Raw genomic sequence first — 14,494 nt, 5'->3', positions numbered from 1 at the left:
CCCCCTTTCTTAATCTTCAAACGGAAAACAAGCCTTAAAACCCCTAAGAATGAAAAGCTGTTCCCAGATGATGTCCTGATTCGAAACCAAGAGAAGGGGTGGATGACGAAATCATTAATGCTTGATTGGCTCCGAAATGTATGGGAACGCCGTCCCGGTAGGCTCTTCAATCCACCATCAATGCTTTGTCTGGACGCATTTCGTGGTTATCTCACCGACGACGTAAAAAGAACACGCGCAGCCTAGGCAGTAATCTTGTAATCATTCCTGGAGGGATGACGTCTGTGTTATACAACCACTGGACGTTAGTATAAATAAACCTTTTAAGAGGTACGTTCAGGCGGAGTACGAAAAATGGTTTTGTGATCCAAACCGTGAATTGAACCCGATAGGAAAAATTAAGCGTACTGCACCGCACATTGTTGCACACTGGGTTTCTGCTGCCTGGAAAAGCATCGAAGATCCCATGATTGCGAAATCTTTCAAGAAATGCTGTATTTCAAATTCATTGAATGGCAGTGAAGATGACGTGCTCTGGAACGCCGAGGATGACGATGATGACGATGAGGAAAGAAGAAATGAATCTGCTTCTGACGAAGAGAGCTGCGAGGATTCCAGTGATGAAAACATTAGTGAATAAAGACGATTACTATTAATCACGGTTTGTAGAAACTGTTAGCTATAGAAATGTTACGATTTATTTCATGTTCATATTTTACGATAGATACCGTATATACGGTAGTGGTAATGAACAATGATTGTTTCACATAAGAATAGCCCACTAATAGGTTAATTCTATGTTGTGCTACTTTATGTATAAATCCATTGTTGTATAAAATATGGTATCTAAATTTAAATAAAATTATCATACCATTGATTGATAGTTTATATACAAACCCATATTTGTATAAAATAAGATTCAATAAATTCCTCATACCATTGATGCGCATTACATTCGCCGACAAACATCTTTTTTATTATTTAAAGTTTTAAAATGGGGATGCGCATTAGATTCGATGGCGCATTAGATTCGCATAAATACGGTACTAAATAAAATAACATAAAATACTTCTACTAAATGCATTACAGCTTTTTCCGCATCATTAATCACGAAATTGTGAATTACGACGGTTAAATGATATCTTACTAACGTAAACCACTCTCAATATGAACATGAACAATTAAGACGCACCATATACAGTGAACACTAAACCTCAAAACAGTATACTAGAAGGAACACTCATTGTTATAAAAACGTACCCACCAAGAAAGAGTTTCAGAATCAAACTATATTTTATATATATGAGTGCAATATTGATGTATATAAGTGATTACAAAATCAAAGAAAAATAATCATTTATTAGGGCAGAACTGCTGATAAATTGAGGTTCTAAAATCTCCTGTTGAGCCCCCCTCTAGCGTGAATATACGATGCAATACAGTAAGGGAAATCCTCGTCATTTCATTCCATTGCTGCCAACGCGCATTTAGTTGGACCAAAATCCTAGGCTAAATTTTCGTCCGCGTAAATTTCGCATGCGACGACACCCAGTAGCATTACACAGCTGTGGGAACGGTATGGAGAAGGCAGCAGAACGCAAGAGTCTCCGCGGGGTTATCACCTCAGAACTTCCACGTATTATAAACGGTTTTTCTTATTCCCCAGTTTGAAACTCGATTCTTCTACCTGTTCCATTCGGGTGCAGTCCCATCCCATTGAGAGCGACACCACTTTAAAGGCAGGAGACTGGGTGAGTGCTATTGGCTACACACGTAAAAGGGGCCAAAACGTGAACATACGCAAGGGCTCGTATATAAAGTATTGTCTGTGTGCGGATGGCAGACAATGATGCAGCTGACGCTGTGTGTGCAAGTCGTATGATGTGACAGTCTTCTCGGCTATTGGTCTGTCAAAGGCGCCCTGAGTATGGCCACTGCGTATGCTGACCTTCTATCGTCCACCGATACTAAAACATTCTCACAATAATTCAGAAAGTCCTAGGATCAGGTTATTTCCAGAGTTGAACACCCCTCTTCCATTACCCCGATGTTTCTTCCCAGATGAGATTATCCAGATGAGACTCAATCTCATCTGGTCTTCTGTGGCTGTGTAACGGCATTCCTAGTTAAAAAGCATCAGAAACAGATTAAGTACAGGCAAACTGCTTCTACGTGCCTCTTTTATGCGCATAAGACAACGACGTTCATTTTCCTCTGGTGGTAAAATGCAAGATGAAATCACGCTTTATTTGTAACCATTTGCATATTTGCCGTAGCATGTAGCTTCATGCCAAGTTTTGTTACAATTAGACAGTTATTTGTTGGTACTCAAATTTTTGTGGCAATGAGTGCACACTGAGATTTTTATTCTGGAATATAATTATATTAAATACGCTTATAATTAATACATAATAAATTATAAGAGAAAAATGGCTATGTACATATATTTATGCAGATACCATTTATCAGATCTGCAATATCCAGTATGTAATTTAGGATGCATTCAAAAAATTATGCCATTTGTATTGCCATACCCCATGACACTAAAACGATTAATTAGTATAAAAAGAATTTAAGGGTAACGTGCATGTTTTCTAAAAAAACTATATTGAATCACATGTGATCTTTCAGATTCAGAGTAAGAATCTTCGTCGTCTTTAGAAAACATTGTGAATGTGATATTATTTTTCAGCATATATCTTTCTTATAAGGACGTTGAATAGAGCTAAAAATACCTCATAAAATAATTAAATAATATTTACAGAAAAATCAGGACAATCCAGTGACAGTAAATTATGAAGTGTATATTACTTTTCATAAATATTTCCGTAAGTGAATGGGAAAACAAAATGTGCATCAGGACATGCATAAAAATAATATGAGTCATTTCTGATAAAACAATAATATTAAATATAAACATTTGCACATAGCCTGCTGATAATATTTCCACAGAAAGAAAGAGGAAATACGGTGTAACAAGAAAGGATTAACTAAAAATTATATCAAAATACCCACATTAAATCCAGCTGTTCAAATTTCAGCAGCAATAAAAATTTTCTAAAGATAATAATAATAATTAGTAAATGAATACAATCATGGCATTACAAAAATTGTATTTTCTAACAACAGATGTAGCAAATTTTATTTAAGATATAAAACTAAATTTCAAACCTTGTTTAATAATATTTTACAGTTATTATTCAAGTACTATGAGGTATTTATTTTAAATTCTAGAAAATTTTTCTGAATATTTAGATATTTTCCATTCTTACAAAAACTGTTCACACATTTAGAGCTTATATAAATTATTCTTCATTTGGAATTAGGCTGCGCCATATATTCTTAATTCTTCAATTTTTATAAATCCTACCTCTACTCTGTAAACTGATTTTATCCCGTAAGACGCTAATTTGGTATACAGGTCCATATTCTTCGAATAATTTGGTCAAATCACTTTCAGTCCAGTGTCGTGGTATTTGACCAACAAACATTTTAATGGAATCAGGATCAGGTTGGCTGTTGCCCGATGGAGAATTCATACTAAAAGGAGAAAAACTCATTATTAATCATTTGTTAAATTAAAAACACTCATTTTGCAATAAAATTAATCAGGATGCATAAATATTTTAGTGATAACTAAATATTTTACATACACGTGAACATTAAAAAATAGAAAGGAAGCTTTTATAAGCTATTGCATTACCTAAAAATGCAAATTTTTATTCACGTTTCTGTGCAGTTAAACAATATAGATCCACTTAATACAGTAAACTCATGTTATATGGGCTAGACCTTTTCAGTTCTTTCTTAAGCAGGTTAATATATTATTTATTGTCTGTATCCCATACTTTTATAATTTCTGAAATAGTAGAGATGAAATAAAAAACTGGGCTTCCTTTACCTAGTAATTTTACACTTATGATATTGTCAAATATTTCTAAGTGTTTTTTAAATACATTTAAATTCATCAACGTTGAATTTTTATAAATTAAAAAAAAATCTTATTTTTTCCAAATGTCATTTGTTTGTTATTCATTTTAACGTAAATTTATTTTTAACGTAAAATTTTTGCATTTAATTTGGACTTACCATTAATATGAGCTATAAGTTATTAGGAATTTAATAACATCTCGCACTGAGTTTGAAGAATGAAGGTGCACACATGAGCTCGATTACATATTTGATATATTACAATGTTATGTGTGAAAGAATATCCTTATAGCCTATTCTTATACCTTATCTAGGACCCAAGACTGCGTGCATGTTGTTTAGCGTACTCTTCTGGCCAAGCTAGTACAGAACCACAAACTGACATAAATGAATATATAGCTACTTGACTTCTTCAAAAATACACGCAGCGGTAGTCAGGTGTAAGGCACCTCTGAGGCATTATTCATTGCCAGATAAGCAGTTTTTGACTATGATTCTGAGTGATCACAAATATTCTACATTTTAAATCTATCTAATAATACAATATATTGTTTTTGTCTTAATACTGCGTAAACCGTAATTCCATCTTACAATAACCTACATTTTAGGACCTATTTTTATTATAACTACAATATTTGACGGAATATTTAATTCAGAGTTTGCATCATTGAAGCTCAATTCATATATGATAAATGAAGAATGAATCTGATAGTTTAAAATGCATCATTTTCATTAAGAATAATAAATGCTGCAAAATCTAAATATGTAAGGTTAAAACCGTCATTTTAAAGAGATATTTAGATTTGCTGTTTAAGTGATTTAACGATGCAAATAACAAACAAATAATTTATCTGTTTATTTCAAGTAGCGAAATCTGAAGTTCATTGAATTTAAAATCAAAATGCTTAATAAGACATTACAACAGATGTACAGTCGGTATTCAACGAAAATAAGTCAGGTTTATACGTACTCCAAAATAATTCCAAAGACCTAAGTAAATTTAAATAATTCTCACAATTATTTTCAGCGAAATATAATCCGCAGTATTGAGAATTAAAGTATTAATAGCTACACAATGAAATATATCACGAAATATAAAAACAATAAGTGTTATAACAAAGCAAAACTAAGCTAATAAAATTAGTTACAAAAATAAAATGCTTCTTTTAGTCAATCAGAGGAGGATTCAAAAATATTTTGTTGGACTGACTGCTAGGAAAAAAATTTTTTGCAACAATAGGATCAAAGGAAATGGAGATTAAGTACATTACAACGGCATTAACATCGACAATCGCATTTTTTTTAATCTGATATAATTTTCATTCTTGTTTAAACAATTCCTGTCTTAGAAAAGAAAATGCAATAATATTTTTGACATGCAGCAATATCTAATATAAAAAATAAGCTAAATATTTTAAATACTGCACTTATTAACTGAAATCTTTCTTATTATTCTTTTAAACATTTGTCTTTTTAAATAAATTCCTTTCAAATTCAGATTAAAAGAATAATTCGAAAGTATTCGAGGAGCGTCATATATGGAAGAAGTACGCATTTTTGTCCTCATTATTTTAATGCTTATGTGATAAACTTTTAAAATTATTAAAAATCTTCAAAGTAAAATTTTTACTCTTTTAAACGGCGGAAAAAAGACATTAAACGTTGCATATGATTGTAAATAATATTCTTACATTAAATAATACATTTCATTACCTATCAAAGTACAGTAAATTAAGAAATAATTTACGAAAATTTACATGTTGATAACTGTTACATATAAAATTATTGACTCTAATAAGAACAATAATTGACTTTAATGCATTATACTACATTTTCCTCACTCTAGTGAGCATCTGCCCCAGTGACAAATAAAATTAGTAGAAGCTGGACTAAACGCACTGCAACTTCTGGAGAAGAGCCTAGTGAACTGTCCTCATGCCTGGGGAGTCGGTGGGTTCCTAAGAGCTGTTTAAGGAGAACAAAGACGTCGTAATCAGAGGAAAAGAGACCTGAACCGTGTGTAGAATATTGTGGAGACCTTTACTTGAAAGAATCCAGCAAATGACGCATTTTAACTTCGGAATGATTATTTTGTTAAACTTCCTCTAGTATTTGTGGAGGGTTATCATACCTTATTACCTGGTAGAAATATATATATAAGCATTTGCAACTGATATGTTTGCTGTAGATTTCGTGTTAATCTTATCTCTGGAATACAAAAGCTTATTGCTCTTTTAATTGTAGCAGATAAATATTTTATTTCTAATGATAATTTTTTTTCTTTTCTTTTCATTGACTGACATTTCAGTTGCTGAATTCGAAGAAGGATTTTGTTATTAGGCCTAATATTTCTTAAAACAAGCATCCATTAACAGGATGTGCATTTAACCAACCGACGGCTATGGATGAAAATTCGGCATTGAAGAAGGCTTTCCAATTCGTTGCACTCGAAATTTTTTCTCAAATCCTAATGAAACCAATTTCAGATTGGTTATATAACGGAAAACAAAATTAAGGTACAAAGTGAGAGGGTCAATTTGGAATTATAAAACAAAAATACCAGCTATGGCATTCTGGGTAATTTAGGTTTTTAAGGTCAAACCTGTAACGCTTGGAATGTATTCAATGACACTATGAAATTTTAGCTTCCTCATCACTCAGTGATGCAGGGAGTTAGTGTTCATTAGTCAGTGTTTGAGGAACGCGTCGCTTTTCATCCTTCATTGACCTCATCTTGCAAAGATGAGTGGACCTCCCCAAAGCCTATCGAATGAATACGCGTCGAGCGTGCTAACCGCTACACCACGAAGGCATTCTACGAAATCGGGAGAAATACCTTATAAATTTTCTTCCATAAGGAGATTGGTTTCCGTCATAAACCTCACAACCACTTCTGTGTCATCTCCTATGTGATTAATCACCTACACAACTTCTAAAATGATTCCTTTGCTGCCAGCACTGACACCAAGAATGTAGAAATGGATATTTCTGAACCTTTTGACATATTCTTCAGATGATAATTTACCATACTTCCTATAGGATTGCAAATACGATTAACAGAACGTGAATATACTCATTGCTAATATAAACGTATAACATGAGAGACAGTTAAGGGGATGAAAGCAACAAATCCTCAGGGCTATTAAGAATTTCAATATTTAAGGTGAGCATGAACGCTTATAATAATTATACAGCCGTACATTCTATAAAACACGTTACATTAGATTAAAGAATTAACAGTAAAAGTATAAATTAACTTTTCAATAGCCTCCAAATTATTTATCGTGTACATTATATTAAAAATGAGAGTACTTTGAGCAGCACAAAATTCCTTTTAATGTTAAATAATATGAAAACTTTTTGAGTTTAATTATCATGAATAATATTTTTGTTTAAATGCACCATTCATATAAATTAAACTAACTAGCGAACGATCAGTATTACCTTAAATTTTGGCCAATCTGGTTACCTCCAATAAGAATCACCCTTACGATACGGTTTATATTACAAGCATGTTAAAACTCTTAGATTTTATTACTGTTCTTTACATTTTTGAATGAAACAATTAAGCTCATAAACTAATGTATTCTTATACATTTAATGTATCGATGGGAAGTACAGAATGTGTTTGAAATTTAGGGCGAGATTGTCTTCTGAGCTGTATTGCTTTAGCGCTGTGTTACGTACACAGTCAACATAAATTTGCCTTTAACAATGCATTAATCTATTTTTAATTATTTCAATAATATCGTAGGAGTTAAAGAGCATGTTGTTTTCCATTTTCCAATGAAGAGCATCAACTAAATAAATAATTATTTTAATATTTATTCAAAAATATATTATATATTGTATGTTCTTGCGTTTCATTCATATAATACATATTATATAGATTTATGTTTCTTCTTATTTTTTATTTTATACTTTATACCTTATTCGTAAGACTGAAACTCCATTGGTAAACGCTTCTAATAAATAATAAATGCAAAGTAATTTATTTTCAATAAATAAATTTTCTTTAAATTTTCACTTCTAAATTTTTCATATGATTAGTACAAATGATCTTATGGATCATAAATAATGTAAAACTGCTAGAAACACGTTCTAGTTGTTTATTCCTTTTAGTCCAGTAGAAATTTTAAATTCCAAATTTTGAAAATAAATCTTCCCTACTGAAACCTTAGCATAGAGGATATGTGATGCACATATGGTATCATATGTGATGCACATAAGACCAGATCTATTCTGCTGATCACATATGATATGAAAGTGTCATATTTTCAATCAGACATATTGGTTCCTTAATTTATCTTACAGCTAACAGTTTAAAATCTTAAAATGGTATTTTACTTACGGGCAAAAGAGATTTCTCAGAAATGATTTAACCTGTAGCAGCAGCTATATATGCAACATCGTAATTTGAATTCATGTGTAAATAAAATTTGAATTAATGTGATCTTTATACAATATATTTCAAATTAATACAGTCAAATAATATGAAATTTAGTAGCTTATAAAAGCATTTTTCTTTTCCACATAATATTTTACGTGCATTAGATCAGCAGAGACAATAAACTTCTTTTAAGAATTGCACCAAAAAAGGAACTAGATAAAAAGCACACTGATTTTAAGCCGCATTAAAAAATAAAACTACAAAACTTCGCTAAAGAGATGACAGTAATGGAAAATTACAAGTATCAAATTTTTGAAGGACACGCTTGAAATGCTATTTGCTTTTCATGTGTGAAAATTATGGAAATTATCCTCAAACAGATGACGACACTTCGAAAAATACACACTTCACACTACTACCGGTTAGGAGACAAAGAAATATAAAATTATATTTATCGTTTGCTTGTAGTGCCATCTGTCATCTACCTCACGGTTGAAAAACTACTTATATAAGTATGTACTGAGCAACAGAAAGAAAATATCTAGAAATTCTTTGGCATAGGGGTATACTAATTCTGAAAAGATTTTCTTCCTCAATGGAATTTAATCGGGGAGCTTCCCATATAAAAATGAGCAACATCTAGCTACCCTGGGCTACATCTGAAAAGTAAAATAAAGGAAATAAAAGCAAAATAAAGGCAATATTATTAAAAACGGTTCCATTAATAGTCAGAATACATTTTCAGTTAAGCAAGTAAAGACGGATCGACGAAAGAATCATGAAAAGAATGCTAAATATTATATGAGATATTTACAACATACGTGGCTTTACTTGGCTAGTTTTGAGTCAAATGCGAGTTAGTTCTAAGCATAATTAGTAAGAGAATTATCACATTTTTATTGAATTTCTGTACGATTATTGTAACTCTTACCTACTAATTCTTGTATTTTCTTAAAAAATTACCTGCCACGAAAAGAAATGGTACAAACAATGTAATATTTATTTAAATAAAATACGGTGGTGATTAGTTTCGTCATGAAGCAACCTTATGAAGCATATTGTAATAAACACTTCTAGCCATTAAAATGGCAGCACCACGAAAGAAAACAAAAGCAAAAAGGAAATTTATTGTATGTAAACTGCATGGCATCAAGACAAAATGATTAAATTTGAAGCAGTTTGGGAGGTTATAAGGGTACAAAATAAGTAAAAACAACTGCCACCCCTGGCAGCTAAAACGGCCCTTACCCGGTTAAGTATGGAGTTGAAATGGGCTTGGATGACAGAAACAGAAAACTTACTCCATGCTGCTTCAAGTCCACGCCACGCTTCACCAACCATTTTAGCTGGAGAGGGGTGGCGGGTCAGTCACTCAGCAACCCATAAATAGACGTTTTCAATGGGTGACAGATCTGGAGACAGTACAGTCCAAAGCAGCATTCGAATACTCTGTTTATTGAGGAAGATCAAAACACGAAGTGTAACGTGGTGTCTTGCATTATCTTGTTGAAAGATGGCGTTTGGCAGGCCTTGGAGATAGGGCTCAGCCACTGGACGTAAGATGTCAGAAATGTATCAATTTGCGATCAAATTACCGTGGATCCGAACTAGGAACGCGTGTGTCGTGTACCCTGTGGCTGCCCAAATCATTACACCAGGTGCAGAGCTCCTATGCCGATATCGAATGCAACACGCAACGTGCGATATCCTTGGAGCCTCCAGACACGTATACGGCCATCAGAATACTGCACGCAGAACCGAGATTCGTCCGAAAAGACGAAATTGTAAATAATGTAAAACTGTTAGAAACACGTTCTAGTCTTTTATTCCTTTTAGTCCAGTAGAAATTTTAAATTCCAAATTTTGAAAATAAATTTTACCTACTGAATCCTCTATCCAGCTATGCTGCATTGTCAAAGGAAGCCGAAGCAATGGTCGCCGTGCTGCAAACGTCGATGCACACTGCGTGCGGACACTGGGCGGGCTGCAAACATGCCCCATTTCCTGACTAACGAATAGTCCATGATGTGGTTGTATGGTTATATAGGATTGGCCTCATAATATGTCCGGCCCTTGTTGGCGAGGTCCGTGCGTTGCTAGCGAGCCAGGAGATCGATTGAGGGTGTCAGCGGGAGTCTGGACTCTTGATATTGGACTGTCTTGTCCTGTCCATATCCTTCCTCGCGGCGCCACCAGGTGGACGCCTGGAAGGACCTAGTTTCAGTTTTTGAACGGAGTGGTGCCCCGTGTTAGAAATTAGATGAATGTTTCTTTGGAATTTGATTTTTCTCTCCCACCCTGGTGGGGTAGTGGAATGTGAGTTTCCGGTCGCCCCATCGACATGGATTGCGGGGGCGGGCGGGCACCGCCGATCGGCGTGCGACTCCTTTGGAGCGTTTCTAGAGATTGGGACTTCATTGTTCCTTTTTTCTAGTGCTAATGTCCTCTCGGACGTAAGTTTCACATGGCGGCTTACGTTGCTTTGTGGCTTGTTGCACAGTGTGCGACGTGATCACTTACGAAGGTATTCTTCGAAGTGTGGGTAATAAGGGCTTGTGCTTTCAGCTGGTCCGTTGTGCGTCAAAATGTTTCAACTAGTGGCTTGTCACCTTAAGGACGTTATAGCCGAGGGATCTGGTCGATCTCTGTTAAATTTAAGCTTTGAACCCTAATAATGTGTATAACCTAGCATTCATATTTGTTATTCAAAGGCATTATTTATGGCCTTGGACACATAATAAAATTAAACTCGCTAGAGACCCCGAATTGGCGCGTTAGGACGCTTAGCATCCGGAGGGATTACCGTAAGGTGTCGGCCTTAACCAGTCAACCGCTTAGCCTGTCCTTGGCATTTCGCTGGTTCTTGAATGTTATATCGTGCCCCAGTCTTTGTAGCTGCGCACTCGCGACGCTAGTACTAAGTTCTAGACTACACCACAACTCCCTAATAAACAAAGTTGTTTTGCACAAAGGTAGTGTAGTTCTAGCTCTGGGTGTCCTCTCGGGCGGTGGCAAATAGCAGAACCATCTCGAGGAGAGGGACTAGACGGGTGGTCCGGACCCGACCACATTAGTTGAAGATGATCTTGAGCTTGACCAGCTCAATCCGAGAGGTTGACAAGACTATGGAACTTTTGATGCGGAATACATAGCCTCTCACTGTTCTAGCTTGAACCTGAGACTCCTCATGGCGCCACTACGTAAACAGCTTGGGCTTCTTTAACGAACCTGCGCTAAATATATTCGGGTGCGTCACTCGCGACGTATAGTCGACAGTGCCAAAATCGCCCTGTTGCGAGTTTGGGGTGATGGATTATTTTTTTTTTATCTTTGTTAGGGCATTACGATGATCCATTTGCCCATTTTGCAGTTGGTGGGCTAGGATCATCTTTTTCCAACAGTTGTTGAACTAAAGATTCCGAAATTCGTGCCTTGTCGTTTTAACGATGCTATACGATGCTATAGCCGTTATCACCTCGCTATCTTGATCTGCTATATCTTTGAACGATTCTCCTAATCTAGCGAACAGATTTTAGAGATAATAACTCACGGACAAAACTCACCTGCTCACTGGATTGCGAGTCCTTTCCTAAATTATTTTGAATGAGCCTTTTTTGTAGTTTTTATATTTTCAATTTGATCAGCTACTTATAGCTGGTCTTATTAGGTTATCATCCGGTGGCTCATCATCTGGTGTCATTGTAACGACGTGAAAGCCCCGCGGTTATTACGGCTAATCTTCAAGATTAGTGCCTATTTATACCGTTGGTCTTTCTGCAAAGCTTTGTTAAACTTTCATACCTAGGTTTATATATAACTAGTTATATCTTAATATCAATATCTCGCATGAGCCACCATTTGGTATGCAGTGGACTAGTTGTGCGCCCTATCGACCCCTGGTTTGGCCTGACCGTTTTATATATTCGTACGGTGTATTATGAGTGCCTTATCGCTAAGCACTCGACAACAGTTTCTTCCGAGTCCTCGGCTTTGCGGCTGCGCACTCGCGACGGTAGTATTAGTTTCTTCCTATAACTGCTCCGCAACCCCATAATAAACAAGTTATTTTGCACAATGGGGGTGTAATAAGAACAATAATATATTTTATAACAGGTACAAATGTTGAATTAAATACAAGTATCAAATCGAGAATTGGAAAGAACACTCCAGTTTGTGTACTAAACGTAATCAATTGCAGTAGCAGTTTATTTTTATGTGATTTTATTATTTTATTTATACCTAACAAGTAATAAGCAATCTCTAACCCACATAAAGTGTCAGTTTCAAATTTTAGATAGCAAATTTGACTAACTGAGGAAGTGAGTTCAATAAAAGCGAAATTATTTGCATCAAATTAGCATTATTAATTTGTACTTTGTATAAGAAACATGTAAAAAAATGCAAACAATTCTGATCATTTAGAAGTATAAAATGGTACAAAATTAGCGGCAGAATCGCCGTAAATTTACTTTTGAAAACATATAAATATTTGAAGATGTAGTACCTTTTTTGCAACTTCCCGAAATTTGTTGCCATATTTTGTCAGAAAGTTTATCGATGGTGATCAAAGCATGCTTAACAATAATTTTACAGTTTATTCCTAGAGATATTTAGGAGCTAATTTTAAATATTTAGTACATTAATAATCCATACATTAATAAGACACAGATACATTAATAAGACAGAGAGCAATATAATTGGTTTGGTTTATTTAACTATGGCAAAGCACACGAGGTCTGGAGAGAGCAATGGAAAGGCATCGATTCTGGATTTTTCAATGCAGCTGATCAGTGATGCCAAACAGTTGAAAATTAAATAATACTTGGTAATTTGTAAGGTTTGTAATTAAGGTCGTAGGCTTTAGAGTGAAAATACGTTATTATTATGTATATTGTTATTGTATGAGAGGAAAGCGCGATGGAAATTATGATTAAAATGCATTCCTCCATCCGTAACTAACACGAATCGAACGAAAGTTAAAAGAAAGTGTTTTCATCTAAGCATGAATAAAATTCAGCTTGAAATGTACCTTTATTATTTTGAAATAACAACAAATAGAAAAGAATTATAACTTATGAATGCATTTGCAACAGTGTTGAAACAATTAAATTATACATAGCTCAATTTTTATCCGTATATTTGATATATCTTCAAGTAAGAGAACCATTTTTTCTGTTCTTTTCACAAATTTAGTGATTTACGTTATAGAAACGTCTGAATATTATCAGAAACAAAATATTTATATTTATGATTTTTTTTCTTTCCTTTACGTATCTCCGTGGTATAATTGGAAGAACGTCCGGCTAGAAATCGTGAAGTCCGGCTGTCGAATCCCAGGAGGATTTTTCTTAATTTTCATGTTTTCTGCTCCGAAATATGCCTAATGGCTCTTACAATATTTCTTTACATTATAAGCAAACTCGGTTTGAAATCAAATTTTTTGACAAAGGAACAAAATTTATAAAAACTGTTCGTTAAATTTCAGGTAACAAAATTACTAGCTTTGTAATGTTTATACTTTTTTATAGACTACATAGCTATTCTTTGAAACCAAATATTTCAGGCTTAATATATTTCATAAGATCTCATCTTTAATTGTTTTTAAAATTTAGTAATCTCTGAGTTTCGGCAATTTGCGTATCTGGAAATATGGAATTACTAGAAGTTAAGAACAATTTTTCTATGATTTAAAAAGGTACATACTTGCAAATAAAGACACACATACGTATATACATATATGTAATCCTTAAAAAAACTTTTGAAAATGAACTGGGAATAAAAAATCCAATGGAAATTTAAAAACGTCTGTTCCGAAATAAAAGCTAAACTATTAAATAAAGTATAAAACCAAAACAAATCAAGTCTGCGCCTTGCAATTCGCGCGCTATTTGTGTTGCAGCCTTACCCATTGATCATCCATGCGTTATCGGTCCGGCATTGATCTGTGAGTTTTCCGGCAGGGCCAGAGCGGGAGGGAAGAGAGTGTTTTAAAATCTGAAACCAGCAACGGAAGAGAAGGAGGAGAGGGAAGTACCTTTAGTACTTGCAGATTGATTACTGCTGGAAACAAAAGCTAGGGGAGTGGTTTTTTTCTGCACTGAGATTTTTTTATCTCCAATTTGGAAGGGATTTTCAAGTAATGAAGAAATCTTGGATTTAGGAAGAAAATTTTGT

At 34.3% G+C, this 14,494-nt stretch overlaps 1 protein-coding gene across 5 annotated transcripts in view; it reads right to left on the bottom strand.

Moving 5' to 3' along the window:
* LOC146993359 (CUGBP Elav-like family member 2) overlaps positions 1–14,494 on the bottom strand; it is a 1,246,960-nt gene that overhangs the window by 862,964 nt on the left and 369,502 nt on the right. For all 5 annotated transcript variants that reach the window (XM_085807867.1, XM_085807868.1, XM_085807865.1 and 2 more), the window contains one exon: positions 3,371–3,540. In XM_085807867.1, coding sequence (XP_085663993.1) covers positions 3,371–3,539 — 169 coding nt within the window. In that variant the 5' untranslated portion in view covers position 3,540. The remainder of the gene's footprint in view (positions 1–3,370; positions 3,541–14,494) is intronic.

This window comes from Stegodyphus dumicola, chromosome X1, assembly GCF_044657685.1.
Source record: "Stegodyphus dumicola isolate Sdum_Otavi_A_Nest chromosome X1, ASM4465768v1".
Lineage (NCBI taxonomy): Eukaryota > Metazoa > Arthropoda > Arachnida > Araneae > Eresidae > Stegodyphus > Stegodyphus dumicola.
Note: the sequence above shows the minus strand (reverse complement) of the source record. Positions and strands in the feature narration are given on the sequence as shown.